The 20,256-nt window shown below is 41.2% G+C and overlaps 1 protein-coding gene across 2 annotated transcripts in view; it reads right to left on the reverse strand.

Moving 5' to 3' along the window:
* Nucleotides 1-20,256, reverse strand: part of lama1 (laminin, alpha 1) — a 340,811-nt gene that overhangs the window by 10,945 nt on the left and 309,610 nt on the right. For both annotated transcript variants that reach the window (XM_059975999.1, XM_059976007.1), the window contains 6 exons: nucleotides 18,242-18,354; nucleotides 13,768-13,957; nucleotides 11,401-11,553; nucleotides 6,980-7,133; nucleotides 4,892-5,025; nucleotides 2,571-2,793 (listed from right to left, as the gene is read on the reverse strand). In XM_059975999.1, the coding sequence (XP_059831982.1) occupies nucleotides 2,571-2,793; nucleotides 4,892-5,025; nucleotides 6,980-7,133; nucleotides 11,401-11,553; nucleotides 13,768-13,957; nucleotides 18,242-18,354 (967 nt within the window). The remainder of the gene's footprint in view (nucleotides 1-2,570; nucleotides 2,794-4,891; nucleotides 5,026-6,979; nucleotides 7,134-11,400; nucleotides 11,554-13,767; nucleotides 13,958-18,241; nucleotides 18,355-20,256) is intronic.

A 20,256-nucleotide genomic window follows, 5' to 3' on the forward strand; every position in this document is an offset into this window, starting at 1 on the left:
ACCAGAACGCCTCGAAGCCTGCCCTCCTTTTACGTATGTGGGGCTTGATGTATTTGGTCCCTGGACTATCACCACTAGACGCACAAGAAGAGGACAAGCAGAGAGCAAACGGTGGGCCATCGTGTTCAGCTGCATGAGTTCAAGAGCGGTACACACTGAGGTCATCGAAACTTTGGATACATCCAGCTGTATTAATGCTCTCAGGCACTTCTTTGCGCTAAGAGGCCCTGCAAAACAGTTAATGTCTGATTGCGGCATGAACTCTGGAGCATCCAAGGAGCTCAGGGTGGACAAGATGGTGCAAAGGTACCTCAGTGAGCAGGGATGCAACTGGGAATTCAACACACCACACGCCTCTCACATGGGAGGCTCATGGGAGCGGATGATTGGGATCACCAGAAGGATCCTTGATTCAATGTTTCTGCACCAACTCACCCAACTGACCCACGAAGTACTGTGTAAACTAATGGCAGAGGTCACAGCCATTATAAATGCACGACCTCACCTACCCTTCTCTTCTGACCTGGAAGGCCCCTTCATACTCTCGCCATCAATGCTCCTTACGCAGAAGGCAGGAGCTCCCCCTCCACCAGGGGACTTCTCCGATAAGGATTTGTATGCAAAGCAATGGAGACAGGTTCAGGCTCTTGCAAATCCGTTCTGGTCTCATTGGAGACATGAATATCTACCTTTGTTGCAACAGACAAAAGTGGACAGAACCTTGCAGGAATCTTCAAGTTGGAGATTTAGTCCTGCTCAGGGACAAGCAGGTCGCCCGCAACTGCTGGCCAATGGCCAGAATCACTGCCACATTCCCTAGTAGGGATGGACATGTCAGGAAGGTTGAGCTGAAAACTTCTGACCAAGGTGATGTGAAAACTTACCAAAGGCCAGTTGCAGAAGTCATTCTACTTCTACCTAAGGACTGATTTAGAGATTGAAGTTTATATCATATTCATAGCGACCTTACAAAGGTCAGGCAGGGAGTGTGTTGCCCTTAAGGCATTCATTTAGTTTATTATATTTTCACTTTAGTTATTTGTTTGTAATCGTTTTCTAGTTTAAGTTAATGTTGTTGAAAGTAAATTTGTTGTCTGATATATCACGGCATGCAATGATGTCACACCCGGTTTGGCTACGTCCTGTGGGAAAATACCTGTTTGGAGAGATGGGAAGGAGGGTGTGTGTGCAGGATCAGCGTGAGAAAAGTTTTCTTTCTACACATTAGAAACATCATAGAAGCAACGCCTTTTCACCATACGTTAAACGGTTAATCTATCTGGGACCGCCTCATTGACTGGTTTATACTGCGTGTTTAGTTCAAAGTTTTTACACCTGTGTGAGAACACTACATACCCATTTAAAACAGACGAGCAGAAATTTTTTATGCCAGAGGGTCGTGGATTTATGGAATTTGTTGCCACATACAGCTGTGGAGGCCCAATCATTGAGGGTTTTTAAGGAGATTGACAGGTATCTGATTAGTCAGGGTATCAAGGGATATGGGAAAAAAGCCGGAAATTGGAACTAGACGGGAGAATAGTTTAGCTTATGGTGGAGTGGCGGAGTGGACTCGATGGGCCAAATGGCCTACTTCTGCTCCTTTGTTTTTTCTTGTGATCATAAACTTTTTTCAAAATGGGGAGATAATTCAAAAATCTGAGGTCGGGAGGTACTTGTGAGTTCTTGTGAAGGGTTCCCTAAAGGTTAATCTGCAGGTTGAATCGGTGGTGAGAAAGGTGAATGCAATGTTAGCATTCATTTCAAGAGGACTAGAATATAAAAGCAAGGATGTAATACTGAGGCTTTATAAAGAACTGGTGAGGCCTCACTTGGGAGTATTGTGAGCAGTTTTGAATCCCCTTTTTAAAAAAAGATGTGCTGATATTGGAGAGGATTCAGAGAGGTTCATGAGAATGAAAGGGTTATCATCGAAGCAGCAATAGCAGGCTCTGAGCCTTTATTCACTGGAATTTAGGATAATGAGCAGGGATCACAGTCAAATTTATTGAATGTTGAAAGGACTATATAGTGGATGCAAAGAGGATGTTTCTTCTGGTGGCTGGTGGGGCGGGGGGTATCTACGACCAGAGGGCACAGTCTCAAAATAAAGGGATGCTAATTTAGAACAGAGGTATTTCTTTAGCCAGAGGGTAGTGAATCTATGGAATTCATTGTTACAGGTGGCTGTGAAGGCCAGGTTACGGGGAGAGGCACCAGACTGAGGTTGAGAGGGAAATTGATTAGCATGATGAAATGGTGGAACAGACTCAATGAGCTGAATGACCTAATTCTACTCCTATGTCTTTTGGTTTAAACAATCTTATGGTACATATTGACTGGAAATATTTTGTTCTAATATTCTTAATGGTGATGGTTGTGATCTTAAAGAATCTTTAAGATCTTTGTCCATAATACTGCCATTCATTCTCTCTCATGTTGCCTGTCCACTCCAAGGGCACTGTGGAACATCACATTGAGTGATGACTAAATGACCGAAGAAGTAGAAATGGATCATGCAGTACCGAGAGAAGAGCAAATAGGGACATCATTTTGAAAAGAATACATACCAGGATAGCCACCCACATAGATTGGATCATTCGTATCTGCGGAGGTTGATTGTAAGTAAGGATTGTCAGCCTGCACAGTAACTCCATCCACAGTCAATGCAATACGATGTTTGCTCTTGATGGCTTGAAGTGTATGCCACTTTCCATTGCACAGCTGGCTTGCATCCTTGGGTTCAAACCTGGCAGTGATTCTTCCAGCTCCATTATTTACGTGAAACAGAACCTGGTACAAAAGATTAACAGAATTGCTTAACTAACCATTACCTTAGTAGACTGTACAATATGAAACTCTTCTAGATGAACCGTAATACACTCAAAGTGCCACAGCATTTTCAATACTGTACACCATATGGGAGGTGCACCAACAATGAAGACACTGGACCACTGCTAGAGAGATAAGAGTTTTTGAATTCCACCATAGCCATTTGTGAATTTGAATTCAAGTAATTAAATACACCTGGAATTTTTAAACAATTTAGCAACTGTTACTATGAAACTATTAGAGTATCTGTTTCATTAATAACCTTCAGAGAAAGAAATCTGCCATTTTAACCTGGTTTAACCAATATGTGGCTTCACACCACCAATGTGGTTGACTCTTCATTGCTTCATCAATTCAAGGGTAATTAGGGATGGACAATAAATCCTTGGATTGCCAGTGACATATAAATTCCATGGAAAAAAAACTCAATTACTCACATGTCCCTGTGAGGCAAATTGTTTATTTCTAATGGGCCAGAGAAAAGATTTTTCTTCTGAAATGGAGCGATTAGTAATTGTGCATTAACAGGGAGTTCTCACTTGCAGATGTAACTGTAAGTCAAAGAGGAATCTTGATTAAGGATTTCCAAGGAATCAGATTCAATGAGCCAAGTGGCCCCTTTTTGTGCTGTAATGAGGTTGTGTTTCTTTGAATACTTTTCACAATTTCTAATTATAAAGTGATGTTAAAAATGAAAAATTGTCTAGTCAGTGGAAGTTGAAAACCCAAATTACATTATGCAATTAATTTACTTTAGGCATTCCTGTTCATGGAATCTGTTCAATAACAGAGAAGGAAAGAAAGAGTTAACTAAGAAGAAATGAGATTAATAAGATTGTTTGGGAAAGTGCCCAGGAAATTGAACCTAATTTTTAAGTATTTCCACATGGTTAAACATCTAACTTATTGTATAATGTGGAAAGAATCAGTGTGTCTGCCCAAGCATTAAATTCATGTTTATAATAAACAAAACAAAAACCTAAATAGGGATTAAATAACAAAGTTTGTATCATATTTATACTTTTAGCAATAATTTATTTAGGTTGGAATTTGTCTTTGCAAAACAGGAAAGATAAAATGGGGAAATTGCTCTACAAGAGTTGAATGATGATCCTTTAGAAGCTGTCTTGCAATTTTTCATTCCTTAAAAGGACATGTTCTATTACTTTCAGACCTGAGGCTTCCTTTGAGCTTCTTATGCACCCTGCAAAGCTCTGCAAACATAGATTCTCTTCAATAAGTCTCCAGCATGGGTTACATTTTACCTCCAGAAGTGTAGGTTACCATGAATGAATATGAAGTACAAGAAAGCAACTTAACCAAGGGCCACACTTTTAACAAGAGATGACTGGATAACAGCATAATGTCTACCAAAAAAGGATGACAGAATCATACTTTAATTTGTGCAGAAGATGAATCAATCTGCCCTAATCTGAAGGATTTTTGCTGTAATAGTGTTTCAATCATGGGTAAAGTTCTTTCTGTCTCTCTCATCCATAAGCTTGGGCTGTTTGTTAAAGGATTATAATAGCCAGGTAGTCCTCCTCTGGACTCTCTCCAGTATATGGTTTATGCAAAGTCAAATGGGACATGGCCACTGTGTAGAATGATGCAAAATAGCACGAACATTTGTTGCCCATTATAGACACTGCTCAGTTTTCAAGTCCATTCTTTGTTAATTAGACAAGTTAAATCATTAAAACCTGAAAAAACATGCCTTGATCAGTGCTTTGATGGCTAGATTTTTGATTGCAGAGGAATGGAGGGTTAAGGAGATCAGAAAGACAAGTGAAGTTGAGGCCAATGATAAGGTCAGCTATTATTTTACTGAACAGTGGAGCAAACTTGAAGGCTCACCTCCTGCTCTGACTTTAAATATTCCAATGTTTGTTGAAAGTTCTCTGGAATAGGATATCAGAATTCAGCTAGCAATTTCATTAATGGTAGGATATGATCCAAAATCACTTACTATGTTTTCTGACCATCTACAAGCGCCGATCACAATTGCACCTGATCCACTGAGTAAACATGAAACAGGAAACCTGGTTTCCTTCCTTACCTTGCCATCTACAATCTCCAGGCCAATTGCATCAACCTTGGCACTGCTAATGCCCAGCAATATTGCATTCCTGGTTGTGCTGCGGAACTCAAACGAAACAATTAAGTCTGACCTCACTTTGTAACCTTCTTTCACTGCAAATAAAACAGAAAGAGACATTTAGTCCAGGGTTAAGGGGGTCTTAAATGAAATATATGACAAAGTAAAATGATTTTTGCCAAAGTACTTGCTTACTTCTCCATATAAAGAGCCAGACAAAAGCAACACCACTCCTTTTCCAACAGTGTGGTCAAGTTCTTTGTGCGATAGTCCATCATAGAGCACAGAAAGAGGAACTGGGTTCCACTATGTTTACACCAACCAAGTCCCCTCTTATGCTTGCTTTACTTTCAGTTCACTGCTAGGATCATTCCAAATTGTTATTTACCCCAATCTGAACTTGATGATGAGCATAGCCATTTCAAAGAACAGTTAAAAGTAGCAAACACATTTCCATAGTAACATGTGCCTGCCAAGTAAAGACAACAAATTTCCTTCCCTACAGCACTCTTGGAAATAAATGGACTTTTACGCTGTTACTCATACTACCTTTATAATTCCAAATCTATTTAAGTTCCCAGAACACACATCTACATCATTAGCCTATGCCTCTGGATTACTAAACAAATATAAATCCTTTGCTGCTGAAGAGCACACTGTGCATCCACATATGTGGAGAGGAATGTTCCGCTGATCTTCAGCAAGGGCAACACTGAGAGCATCAGGCATTTTCTTGCTGTTGCTATCCCTTTCTCTTTATACATTTACTCATGAGGGTAGTCTGCTGCAATTTATTTGCCCCTCACTAACCATCTGGTATTTTGGTGGCTTTTGGATTTCACCCCTTTTCTTAATCTGTTCCAATACTCTGGGTAGGACCCTGGAGAGTGTGATAGAACAGAAGAACTAAGAGCATAAACAGACAGTTTTCCAAATGTTATGTCACAGGTAGACAAGATGGTGACCGCACTGTTTGGCAATGTTGACCTTCAGTCAGGGCATCAAATACAGGAGTTGAGACATTATGTTGAGGTTGTACAGGATGCCGGTGAGGCCTCACTTGGAGAACTGTGAACACTTTTGATTGCCTTATTATAGGAAAGACATCAAAAAATGCAAAGATGTATGAGAATATTCCCAGGACTTGAGGGCCTGACTTATAGGGAGAGGTTGGGCAAGAAAGGACTTTATTTCTTGGAGCATAGGAGACTGAGAGGTGACCTTCCAGAGGTGCATAAAATCATGAGGGGCACAGATTGGTGAATGTACACAGCCTTTTTCCACAGAAAAAGCGAATTAAAGACTGAAGGAACACAGATTTAATGTGAGAGAAGAAATATTTAAAAGGTACATGAGGGCCAATTTCTTCATGCAGAGGTGGTGAATAAATGGAACAAGCTGCCAGAGGAAGTGGTAGTAACAGTTGAAAACACTTGGACAGGTATATTGAAAGGAATTGTTATGTAGGCCAAAGCTGAGCAGTATGGGGTACTGGTATAGAATATTGACACTTTTCAGAAAACTAGAACAAGTACTGGTGATGATAATGTACCAGCTGAATGTTAAAGGAGATGAAACCTTTTGTAGGCATGCTCACTCAGGGCTGGACAATTACACTATGTAATTGTGTAAAGCCTGTTATGTTTACAAAACAAATAGGCCCATGATCCTGCCTCCTGGATTCCATGGAGACTCTGAAATATTGGCTGGCTCTTAAAGACAGAGTGTTTCTAGTATTTAATACAGACTCGGTTTCCCCTGGAAGAGGGTGTAAATCATCCCATTATTGGAAATAATTAGTTAAGCTGCCATTTTGGTTGAAGAAGGATTACAGATCAAGGTGATTCAAACAATCTTTTTCACACTCATCGTATGGGAGTCATTTGCAAGAGCAGGATTTAATTAATTTCCCTTAGGAAGATTGCTTCTGCCCTGTTTCTTTCCAAGTACTACAACTGACTGAGGATAACTTGGGAACACACACTGAATGTTTAAAGAACTCAGCAGGCCAGGCAGCATTAATGGAAAGTAACATTAATCATCATTTACCCAATGCAGCAAATCCTGTGCCATCAAAGAAGGAGCCCTCTTGAATGGTCGCATAACATCTGCTCACAGTGAGGATAGAGACTGGCCTCTCCATGTCCAGGGGCTTGCTGTTCAAGGTCACACCACTAAGACAAGCAGGAATACTATGTGTTGCCTGAGGAACACAAAGAAACCAAGCATGTTGACAAAAAGATGAAAGTCTAATAATTCACATCAGATTGAATTTATTGAGCTTTTTCCTCATTTAATGGGATTTAATGTCTTCCATAATGTTGCATTTAATGTGATATAACTTGGACCAGGCAGAGACAATTGTAATGAGATTCCTTGTGTATTTCCAATTGCTGAGATTTTAGATAATAATGAATAACACTCTCTGCTGAATACCTAGAGGGATTTATTCATAGGCAGTTCAGGGCTGCATTGAATACAATAAATTGTTAAATCATTGCTTAAAAGCAGATTCAGAATGCCTAGCTTTTAAACACAAACACACAAAGACATTAACCATTTAATGACCCCTGAACTGACAAAACAAGTGACCCTGAAGCAATTTAAAGGAGAAGTACAGATGACTGAATAGCCGTGGCAAACTCATTGGCACTCTTCTAACAGTGCTTTGTGAGTGAGTGCTATAGGGGAACAATCTGATGTGTGAATAGTGATGCAATTAATTTGCTCTATAGCATTTTACAAGTCAATGTGCAAATCTGCCTTAATGTAAGTTAGTCTTTAAGTACTGCCAGATTGTTATTAGTGCAGCCACCCTATCTTTTATGCAACATCTCCATAATGTACAATACCAAACATGTCAAGGCTTCTTCAGAAGTATCTCAAGTGTACCTTGTTGGATGGAAAGTGGGAAGACACTATGAACTCATCTGTCATCCTGCCTGGTAAAGACAATGGTTACTCCTTCATTGCCAACTCAACAGCACTGCATAGTATTTCCTGTCAGGCCAGCAGCCAATTTAGAAGGTAGTACATCACAACCTACTCAAGAACAAATGGGCTAAAATAGGGGTTTTTCAAAAGCTAAGGCAAAATTGGTGATGATTGGTTTATTTCTGTTGTAAAGCTCTAAATGCAAACTCTCCACATGGGGATCTGGGTAAGAGATGAGGGAAGCAATGCATGAGCATTCCCACTAGAATTTTAATAGCAATCTTTCACAATGGGTAGTAAGCCCAGTTTATCTGTCCTGGTGCAAAAGGGGAAAGACTACTGCTGTCCAGTCAGATTGTATTCACTTAGCATTTCTTGCTGACGAGACCTAACCAGGCATTCTGACTGTGGCTAGGACCTGTGCAACTGCTCAAGATCATGCATGAAACAGACTTCTTTTTATAGCCTGTGATGCTGCTGCAGGCAAGTTTTTTCACTGTACCTGTGCATATGACAATAAACTCAACTTTTGGAAGACAAGATTTCTACTTTGCAGGTAGATTAAATTGCTGATGGGCTGAGGTTTTTAGCTTTGGAGGTTATTTTGGGTGTGAGCTGGCCCCTCAACTTGGGGCCACAAGAGTGTGAGACAAACCTTTTACAGCTGGTTACTTACATCTATCAACCATCCATATCAATACTACTCTCAACTCTAAAGGTCTTTGTTAAATACACTTAGTATTGTTACGAATGTCCCACAACTCTGAGGGGCCGAAGGATACAAAGTCGCCCCCTCCTCTTTGAGAATCACAAGATCGCTATTAATTTGGGTCTGGGACCCAGGAAATGAGAGAGAGACACGCAGAATCAACAAGGGTTAGAATGTGTCCAGGCCTCAGTGAAAACAAAACCCCTGATAACGGCTATTGTCTCTTGGAGACGGAATTGTGTGTTGAGTACTGTACTATTCATTGAAGCCCCTCAGGGGTTGACCGGAGTGGGCTGGTTGAGGGATTGCATCATCCCAACCTGATTGACATCTGAGACCCCGTGAGTAAGGATAAAAGAGGGTCTGGGGAACAACCCCTTCAGACACACCAGGAGAAACGTATGAGAACGGTGGGGATTTGTGTGTGTGTCCATCCTTGCCTGGATGACAAGTCCTCCACGGAACGGCCTCGCTAAAGGACAAATACAGATCAAGATTGGATCAAGGAAAGCCGGCAAGTTTCTTTTCTCAAAATCTCTCGACTCCAACCAAGGCTGCAGCCTGAATGAACTGAGTGACTTTTATATTTCCATCGGACAATACATTATCCCCTAGACAACGATAGAGCTATTTCTTATTATTATTATACCCGCACTTTTAGATTTAGTATTAACGACGTATAGTAACTGTATGTTTGCATTGATATTATTTTTGTGTATTTTTACCAATAAATACTGTTAAGAATCGTACCATCAGACTTCAATGGACCTCTCTATCTATCTTTGCTAGTAAGTGACCCAGTTATGGGGTTCGTAACAGTATCACTAAACCATCTCTTTATTCCTGAGATCCAGACAGTACTTTGTTAATCTCAGTTGGTGCTCATTTTTAATGAAGATCTGAATTTACAAATGTAAGCAAAAAAAGGAAGATGGTTTTATTAAAATCCCTTCCTGGAATCTGGTTTCCATTTCCTACATGGTTCTGCCACATCCTTCATTAATAAGAGGACGGCACAGGATGGAGACATTTCAATAGATGCTGATAATGCTATTTCCTATAACAAATGCTGAGGGACACTTTACCCTCCTTCCTTTCTATGCCCCTTTTCCCCTCCTTAAACATATCCTGAAACACAGCCACCCAGCAGTCTGTCATGAAGAGCTCAATTCAGATGGTGTTATTTCCCTATGTATTCATAAATGGACACTTTGTGCAAAGTCTGTGGATAATAAGACAATTGCTGGATAACATTTAGTTTAGGCGTAGAGTTAAGATTATATGGTTCTAATAATAAAATATACAATGCTGCCTTCAGAGGAACATCTGGCAAATCATTTTTCCTCACTGATAAAACTATGTATCAGACATCAATCTCAGCTGCACTTAAATTATGTTTGCATTCACTTTGCTTTAAGAATGTCACACATCACTTCCAAAATGCTCCTTCAGATGACTTATCTTCCTCTTTACCTGTGGAGCACGTTGGTATTTGTGTGACAGTGGCCGAAAAAGAACCACCAGACTAGAAGTGCAGGCAGAAATAAGATGCACTGCATTTCGTGCTGCTTCACTGCTCTGGAATCTGCTTTTGATCCTGGCACTGGGTGCTGCCTGTGTGAGCTTACATCATGACATATGGAGTGCTGTGAAAAGTTTTGGGCCACATGTCTAAGAAAGGATGCGCTGGAATTGAAGAGGCTCCAGAGGAAGTTTATGAGAATGATCCTGGGAGGAAAGGTTTAGTGTATTGTATGGGGAGCTTTGATGGCTCTGGGCCTGTACTCACTGAAGTTAACAAGAATTGGGGCAGGTGGTGGTGGGGGGAAGCTCACTGGAGAGGATGTTCCCCATACTAGGAGTCTAGGACTAGAGTGTGTAGCCTCATAACAGAAGGATGTCCTTGAAAGCAAAGATTAGAAGGAATTTCTTTAGCAAAAGGGTGGTGAAACTGTAGAATTCATTGCTGCAGATGCCTGTGGAGGCCAAGCTATTGGGCATATGGGTGAAGGCAGGAGAATGGGGTTTAGAGGGAAAGTAAATCAGCCAAGATGAAAGGGAGGAGCAGACCTGATAGGCCCATTAGCTTTGTTCTGCTCCTGAGTCTTATGGCGGGTTCTGCTGCATGGTCCAGTTTCCTCCCACCTCCTTGAGATGTGCAAGTAGTTTAAATGACTATTGAAGATTATCCCTTTGTGTAGATAGAGAAATCAAAGGGGAGTTGATGGACATGTGACAGGAAATGGGTCACTGGAAAAGGAGACTGATGGGAATGCCCTGCTGGGAGCTGCTGGGCTGAATGGCCTCCTGTGCTGTAATTACTAACAAATACAGAATCACTATTAAAGAGTATATTATGTCAAAGAAATAGTTAAGGTAAATAGAGCACATTTTGGAAATTTTCAGCACGGAAAGCAACATCTGCTGAAAGAACTGAAATGTAACTGCCTCTTTCTCCACAGACGCTGCCTGACCTGCTGATTGTTCCAAAGACTGAGTCTGAACAAGTCTGCAGTGCTTCTAATTTTGATTTGACTCAGCTTCTGAGAGACCAAAACCTTTTTTTTCCTGTATTTTTAAGGAACAAAAAGTACCTCATTTAACTACATACTAACAAAAACAAGAAAACACTCCTAACATGGGGGGGGGGGGGGGGGGGGGTGTAAAAAACAAAAACATTTCAGGTCCATTTAGAATATCCTGCTCGCTTTGTACAAGGTTTCTCACAGGAAGAGTGGGACTGTAGATCAGTACTTCGGATATGTCAGTACTGATAATGACAAACAGAGGGAGCATGCTAACAAATAGACACTGAAGCTATTCTTACATTTCCTATTTTCTTGGCTTTGTAATCCAGTGGCAAGCCTCCAAGGTACAACTTCTCTTCCACATCCAGTGAGTTACCATCGCCCAGAGCTGAACTGGATTCCTTCCCATCTACTGTGATCACACCTCTACGTTTTGCATATTCCGTCTTTACCTTTAAAGAGATATACAGAAAAGGTATGTAGAAGAAGCAACGAGATTCCATATCTCAAACCAGCTGTACTATAATACTGATCTGTCAATAGTTCACATTTTCAGCATTTGCTCTATTTTGGCCATGACATTTTCATGTCATGGATGAAGTGAAAGGCATATTTTCATTGATTTACAGCATTAAAACTGATTAACTTCCAAATAACCAAGCTCATGAAGCAAACAAGAGAGAATCTGCAGCTGCTGCAAATCCAGGCAACACACACAAAATGCTGGAGGAACTCAGCAGGCTGGGCAGCATCTACAGAAAAGAGTACAGTCGACATTTTGGGGCAAAACCCTTTAGCAGGACTGGAGGATAAAACATGAGGAGTAGATTTAAAAGGTGGGGGGAGGGGAGAGAGAAACACACGGTGACAGGTGAAACTGGGAGGGGAGGGATGAAGTAAAGAGCTGGGAAGTTCATTGGTAAAGGAAATATAGGTCTGGAGAAGGGGGTCTGATAGGAGAGGACAGAAGACCATGGGAGAAAGAAAAAGGGAGGAGAAGCACCAGAGGGAGGCACTGGGCAGGCAAGGAGAAGGTGGGGGAGGGGAAGGGGGAGGGGGAGGGGGAGCCTTAGTAGAAGTTTGAGAAATTGTTGTTCATACCATCAGATTGGAGGCTACCCAGATGGAATACAAAGTGGTGTTCCTCTGACCCGAGTGTAGCCTCATCACAACAGTAGAGGCGGCCATGGATAGACATGAGGCCTGATGTAGATTGGGAGGCTGCTTCAATGAGCACCTACCCCAAAAGAAGGGCGATCTTTCCAGATGCCACCCATTTTAATTCCACTTCCCATTCTGGTATGTCTATCCATGGCCTCCTCTACTGTCGTGATGAGGCCACACTCAGGCTGGAGAAACCACACCTTTTATTCCGTCTGAGTAGCCTCCAACCTGATGGCATGAACATCTATTTCTCAAACTTTTGGTAATTCCCCCCAGCCCCTTCACCATTCCCCATCCCCTTTTCCCTCTCTCACCTTATCTCCTTTCCTGCCCATCGCCTCCCTCTGGTGCTCAGCCCCCTTTTTCTTTCTTCCATGGCTTTCTGTCCTCTCCTCTTAGATGACCCCTTCTCCAACCCTGTATCTCTTTCACCAATCAACTTCCCAGCTCTTTACTCCCCACTCCCCCCCCCCACCTTTTAAATCTACTCCTCATGTTTTTTTCTCCAGTACTTCTGAGGGGCTTCAGTCCGAAATGTTGACTGTACTCTTTTCCATAGATGCAGCCTGGCCTGCTGAGTTCCCCCAGCATTTTGTGTGTGTTGCCCCATGAAGTTACCATGTGTGTTACCACTGGACCCAACAATTGATGCCTTTTACTCTCAAAATTATTGCTTCTCACTGATCAATTGCTGGTCAGGCTTCATTTGACAACTAACAACAACTTGTGCTTCTATACCAACGTTAACAAAGTAAATAATTTGAAGATGTTTCAGGTGCATAATTGAACAAAATGTATTATCCAGCCGCATGGGGATAAAACAGATTGTTTTTAAAGAGAGCCCTGCAATAGAAGGCATAGAAATCCTGAGAGGTTTAGAAGACTGGGTGGTTTACACATGTTAACTTTTTTTTAAATCAAAGTGAGAACACTCAAATGGTGGAGAATCATGAGGTTTTGTTGTTGTTCTGTTGTAATTTCACTGGAAGAGTTAAAGCTTTCTGCAGCTCTGCCCTTGAAATTACCAAGAAAGGAAACACTTATAAAAAATACTCCAAATTTAACTTGGAAGAGAAGAGACAGAGCTGAACGAGGAGGATTTCCTCTCCTTAGCATAAAAGGTAATAACCAGGGTAAGAGATTTAAGGTCATTTTGGAATATGGGAGGAGGAAATGCCGGAGGAACATTTTGTGAGATTTCCAGCATCTGCAGAATCTTTTGTGTCTTGGAATTGAGGGGCAACCTTTTAACTGGGTGGGAGGAACACTGTGGAATCGGAAACCCACCACCCACCACAGAAGAATTTCTTCTTCACTAGTTACCTTGGAACTTTCAACTGCCTTTTATGGAACCCATGGTGGAGAAGGAATTATATTGTCAGTTTCCCAAATCATGATGTGAAAGAAATGGCTAACTTGGAATTTCTTTTACCCTGCATCTTGCATGCAAACGGAGACAAAACGTAGGTTAATGAAACATCAGACCGAACAACCAGACTTACTGAATGCCACTGTCCGTCGTTAATCGGGTTTGGTAGGGTGGCCACTGCTGTACCTCTCCCAAGGTTAAAGAGGAAATGCAAACGCCCCATCCAAAGCTGGAGGGCTGCATAGTCTATCTGGTTTTGATGAGCCATGTAGTAGATCAGCCCACTGGAGGCATACGTTCTAATGTTCAACTGAACAGAAAACCTAATCAAAATGAGAAACACAATCATCAATTTTTCAAGTAACCACAATCTTTCCATTACACTCAGCTTTGGTTCTAGTCTATTGCAAATGCTCTTCATCAGAGAAAAACTTGATTCTTAGAAAATGAGACTCATATGTGAATTGTTTTTGCAGGATAAGGTGGTTTAAATTTTTGACATATTTTTCCATTAAAACCACAACCACAAAACCCTCTTCAATACAAATCATCTGAAATCTGAGATTTGCATCATGGTATTTAAACACATCTTTAATTGACTCCTCAGCTTGAAATTAACAGCAGCGAGTAAGATACTGAGCCACGAGATTTCAGCGTGTGGTGGTGCCTCAAAGACGCCCAGTTTTGAACTGCCAAGTTTGATCAACTCGAACTAATTTAGTATGGTCATAATGGTGTAGAGCAATAGGGAGGATATTCTCAGTGTGACAACAGAAGTGTGCCTTCATAATGATTGTACAGTGGTTACAACACCAGTACTATCGTGGATAACTACACCTGTAACTGGCAGAGGTCAAGTAGATTTAAAGGCATCTTCAAGAAGATCAGAAGGGAAAATATTGATCGTAGTTCTTTTTTCTTCAGTGCATGGTGTTGCAACCATAAATGTTCACATCCTTCCTACCTTTCTTCCCATATTCTTCTCCTCATTGTAGGATCCACTAAAATTCACTTGTTTAGTACAAACAAGTGATTATGATTTTATGACATGCTTTGTTATAATCAAATTCTTAATTTTCCTTTTCGACTGTGGCAGTGTGCCATATATGGATTTTGGGGGACTTTGCAGGGAGAGCCAGCATTTAGTTTCCAACATGGAGTTTCCCTTGACAAGATGGCAATGAGCTGCCTTCTTGAACCACTGCAGTCCTTGAGCTATGGGCGTACCCACAACGCTGTTGAGGAGGGATTTCCAGGGTCTTGACAACGATACTTTTCCAACTCAGAATGGCGTATGGCTTAGGGGGTAACTTTTGCTGTGGTGGTGGTGCTATGGCTTTATCACCATTGTCCTTATAGCTGGTAGAGGTTCTGAGTTTGGAAGGTTCTGTCTGAGATCTTGATGAGTTGCTACAATGCATCTTGTTGATGGTACAAAGTAAGTGAATGGCTATGGATGGTGCTGCTTTGTAACTGGGCTACTGTGTCCTCTATGGCAAGATACATCAGTAGGAGTAGGGCAGCCAGAAACAAGAATGATGGGCTAACTGCTCTGTTATTCCATGGAATTAAGCAATGGAATATTAAGTCACAATAGTTCAGAAGATACTGCTAATATCAGCATTAACAAAACTCATGAAGGCTATGCATTAATGTAGATGAACTGTATCTTTGGAAAGTGGTAGGAGTATTTGCAATGCTTTTGTAATGTCTGCTCGTGCAGGTGAAGTGGTATCCCCTAGCTTCCCCTCAGCTGGGGAAGACTTAATTGTAGCAGCGTAAGTCCAACACAAGTTTCCCATGTTTTTCCCTTTATAAATCTATACTAATGCTGCTAAATCCAATAATTCTCCATCATTGAAGTCAGGCTAACAATTAGAAGGTCCCCTAATTTTCCTCTTACTTCTTTCATAAATAAGTTTATTAATTTGACATTTGTGGGAATTCTGTGTGTAAATCAGTTTCCATATTCCCTACATTTATGACAACGACTACATTTTAAAGCTACTCCATTGTCTGTACAATGCTTTAGGCATTCTTTGAATGCAAACCCTGTCAGGATTTCTGTACAACCTGATAACCCATCAGTCGACAAAACACTGAAGTCTATTTGAAAGAATGGCCAGAGCTTGTTCTCTCCATTATTTAGAACAGTCCTAATTCATTTCCTAATGGGCAGAGAATCCCAGGATTTTACTCAAAGTTGTTGTAATGAATGAAGTAGGAGATGAAAAAATGCATCTAGTCTAGGAAAAGAGGGCTGTGACTTTTGAATATTGCTGCAAAATGAAGGATGATTAACCCCGTAAGTAACTGGAACCATAACTTAACCTGGAAGCTCTTTATCAAAAATAAATAAATCCTAACTGTGTAAACTATTTAAGAACTTTTTAAAAGCTATTTATTAATGCTTTTTGGGAGGGTGATTTTAGATGCATATCATATTTATACTGAGTTAAATACTGTATGTAATTAGTTTTGCTACAATAAGTGTATGGGACACTGGAAAAATGTTGAATTTCCCCTTGGGGATGAATAAAGTATCTATCTATCTAAAGATTAGCAAGTTGATTGGGAAGTAACAGGTGAAATGCAAGGCCTTGGTATTTGGGGGAGGTGTATTAAAATGGCAAGAACTTATGGGCAGGAAGTAAGGATGTACTATTTTCCACAGATGTTCTGGAGATTTACTGCAGGTTCTCCACCCGACATTGAACCTCATTAACAGTGGGGCCAGAGCAGAGTTTGGGCAATCACAGGAGTTGAAGTGGAGGAAATCTCAAAATGGGGAGGATGGGAGAGATTGGTGTAGCCAGAATGGAGGATGGAAGTTTTGGATAGTGAACTGGCAAACAGTAAGCTTGTAAAGAAGGAGTAGGACACATCTGTCACTTGAAGTACAACTAGGAAAGGGACTTTTCTGATTGGGCTCAGACCTCCACTTCACACTATCTCAGTTCCACACGCTGAAGAGGTTAAACATATAAAGCAAATACAGAGCTGTATTTGTCAACATAGGGCGGAGAGCAAGCTTGTAATGCTGGGTGGACGAGGAATGTTTGGAATGGCAAGGTGGAGGGCCACGGGAAGGGTGGAGGCAGGAGGCAGAAAAGGAGTGCCAGGGCCAAAGTGGGCACGGACCTGAGATCAGGTAAGGTAATAATTTGATTCCAAATAATTGATTTAGTGATCAATACAGATTGTTTCTCTGGTGTCTCCTGCTTTCTCCCATTTCCTTTTCCCTTTTCCTGAACCATGATTCCCTTCTCCCTGCCTCTTTCCCACTCCCAGTTCACAATAGAGACCCATATCAGAATCAGATTTACCTTCACTCACATCATGAAATTTGCTTTCTTTTGTGGCAGCAGTATAGTGCAATTGATAAAATCCATAGGTGGCAGAGTAGCGTAGTAGTTAACACAACGCTTTACAATAGGCGACCCGGATTCAGCTCCTGCCATTGTCTGCAAGGAGTTTGTATATTCTCCCCGTGACCACATGGTTTTCCTCTGGGTGCTCCAGTTTCCTCCCACAGTCCAAAGTCATTGTAACGCCCTGTGATTAGGCTAGGATTAATTTGGGGGACTTGCTGAGCGGCGTGGCTCGAAGGCCTGTAAGGGCCTACTCCACACTGTATCTTAATTTTTAAAAACTACATAACTGTGCCAAACTGTATATACACATACACTTCTTATTGTAAATTATACTGTATTTTTTTATGTATTGCACTGTATTGCTGCTGCAGATCACTGAATTTCAGAACTATGCCAGAAATAATAAAACCAATTCTGATTCTAACTGGACCAATCTGAGAAAAAGATTTGGAATTTTTTATATTTTGCCTTCTCCACCAAGAAGCTATCTTGCTTCTGAAGGCTAAAATTACTTGTTGGGAAACCTCAATAGTGCATCCATAACTTTTTTCAGTACCTGTCACATTTGCATCTTCTGTTAGTACAATTAATCTAAACCAAGGACTCCAAAAATACCAAATCATAGAAACTTTAGGACTGCATGTCATTATTCAGTTTAATAGATTTTAGCAGACCAAAATCAATCTTCTGCAAGTGCTCTACTTAATGACCTTTCACTGCAGCAGTTGCAAGGTCTTCCTCTACTGTGTAGTGTGTAGAGAAACAGTTGTACTCTATGATAAAAATACCATCTTGCACTCCCAACCTGCCTTACAGCCAAGGAAGGTATAATTCCACAGGCAAGATTTAGTGAACAGCGAGTTTCCACAAGCAGCAGAATATGATAATTGGATCATCTTGTTGATTGATTTTGGATAAAGGATAAATATTGGCCAGGGGTCTGCTCTTGTTAAGACAGTGCCCAACCATTAAGTTCATCTAAAAAAGGAGACAGAATTGTGGTTTAGTACTCCATCGATAAAGTTCCCAGTGAAATGCAGTGTCCTCTTAGTACTGAAATAAATGAAATATCTAGATTTTTCAGTTGATGTCTCAGATAAAACTTAAACCCATAAACATCCGATTTGGAAGTGACAATGTCATTCATTGAACCATTCCTTCAAATGACCTTTTGAAAATAAGCTTAAAATCATTCTACAGTAACCATCATGTCTATTATGGAAAATGTCTTACTTTCTCTTTACTGAGTTCTCATCAAAGGAAAGAATCATATGGCTGCCCCGGGCAAGACCAAATTGGAAAGCTTTGGGAATAATGGCTGGCAACTCCTCTGCTGCACACTGCACCTGTTGATCAGAAATGACCAGCAATAAAACAATTTATAATGAAAGTATTGTTAGCAATGCCTCTGTTTGTATTTCCCTTTGCGGGAACCCCACTCAGGAAGGTGGACTGGCATCATGTGTTCTAGCCTTTGTCAGTATTGTCTGAGCCAGTTTTAAGTGTTAACTGAGGCCCTCCCCCTCCCCCTGAAGACATCACCTTCTGGAACATTCCCTTGCCAACACCCAGAGAAATGTCCTTATCCACTGCATAAACTCCAGAAACTGTTTCCAGAGGCAAAAGGGTTGATAACCAGAGGACATGAATATAAGGGAATTAACTATAAAATGAAGTGTGAGGCTATTTGAGGACACAGTACTTCACACAGCTGGTAATGTCTGAAAGGAAGGTGGAACCACAATCAAGGGTATATATAGTTGAAGGGAAATTATTTACAGTTTAATGTAGATAAAGGAGTGGGATTGACTTAACAGCTCAATCAAAAGAGCCAGCACTGATTTGGTGGCCTGAATAGGTCTCCTCTGAAACATAGAGCAGTACAGCAGATGACAAAGTTTGCACCAAATACAATCCTGAATTAAACTAACTCTCTTCTGCCTGTACATGATCCATATCCTGCCGTTCCCTGTATATCCACCCGTCTTACAGCCTCTTCAATGCCACTGTCAAATCTGTTTCCAGCATTATCACCAGCATCATGTTCCAGGCACCTGCCCTGCAGATCTCCCTCTCACCATCAATGTATGCCCTCTAGTACTTGACAATTCCCTCCTGAGATAGATACTATCTGCCTCACCTCTGCCTCTCATAATCTTACAAACTGCTCATCAGGTCTCCCTTAAGTCTCTGTTGCTCCAGAGAGAATAACCCAAGGCTGTCCAACCTCCCCTTACAGCTCAGATCAGACAGCATCCTGGTAAGCCTCATCTGCACCCTTTCCAAAGCCTCACAGCCCATTTCTCATTCTATCTCTCAAATTTCCATGATACAGAAGCAGTGTTTATATCCACTGAATCTAGATCAATCCCATTCCATCACTTAACTCCCTGAAACCTACTCTCCCTCAATTCTCCCCAGTTACCTAGAGGTAGTAAACAACAGCCAATTATCTTTGGGATGCGTGAGGAAAATGGAGCAGCTGCATGAGGAGCGGCCAAACTCAACAAGACAGACAGCACTGGACATCAGGATCAAACCCCAGTCACTGCAAACTGCGCAGTGGTGCCAGGCGTTGTGTCAGCACGCCACTCCGAGAGTCCCCAAAAGGTAGAGAAGTGCCACCACCACACCTCTTCCAAGCTAAATAAATCAGTATTTTGGAAACTGCAATAGTTCAAATTAAAGTGGGAAGTGTTTCAGATTGCAGTTAGTTTTGAAATGTGGCAAAGAGGGAACAACAAGATACCTGTGTTACAAAATGAGGAACTGCATGTGACGTGATGGACTTACCTCCCAAGACCTGTCACACTTGGCCTTTTCTTAAAAGCAATTTAAAGAACTCCTTTTCTAGGCTGTTACTTTTTAATATTGCATCAATATGGGTGCATATGCCTGCTTTCACCTTACATTAAAAAGATTCAAAATAACAGGTTAGTAAAGCACTCCGTGATCCTGTGGGTTCATTGCCTGGTCACTGAGGCTTAGGTGATATGACACATATTAACCCAAATTGAAAGCCTCAATTATCGAATTAAGAACATAAGAGATAGGAGCAGGAGTCAGCCATCTGGCCTGTTAAGCTTGATCTGCCATTCATAAAATCATGACTGATCTGGCCATTGATTGAACTCCTCCTACCTGCCTTTTTCTCAAACCCTTATTTCCCCTGAAATGCAAAAATTTAACTGTGCCTTAAATATATTTAATGAGGTAGCTTCTACTGCTCCCTGGGCAGAGAATTCCAC

This window comes from Hypanus sabinus, chromosome 1 (assembly GCF_030144855.1).
Source record: "Hypanus sabinus isolate sHypSab1 chromosome 1, sHypSab1.hap1, whole genome shotgun sequence".
NCBI classification, from domain to species: domain Eukaryota; kingdom Metazoa; phylum Chordata; class Chondrichthyes; order Myliobatiformes; family Dasyatidae; genus Hypanus; species Hypanus sabinus.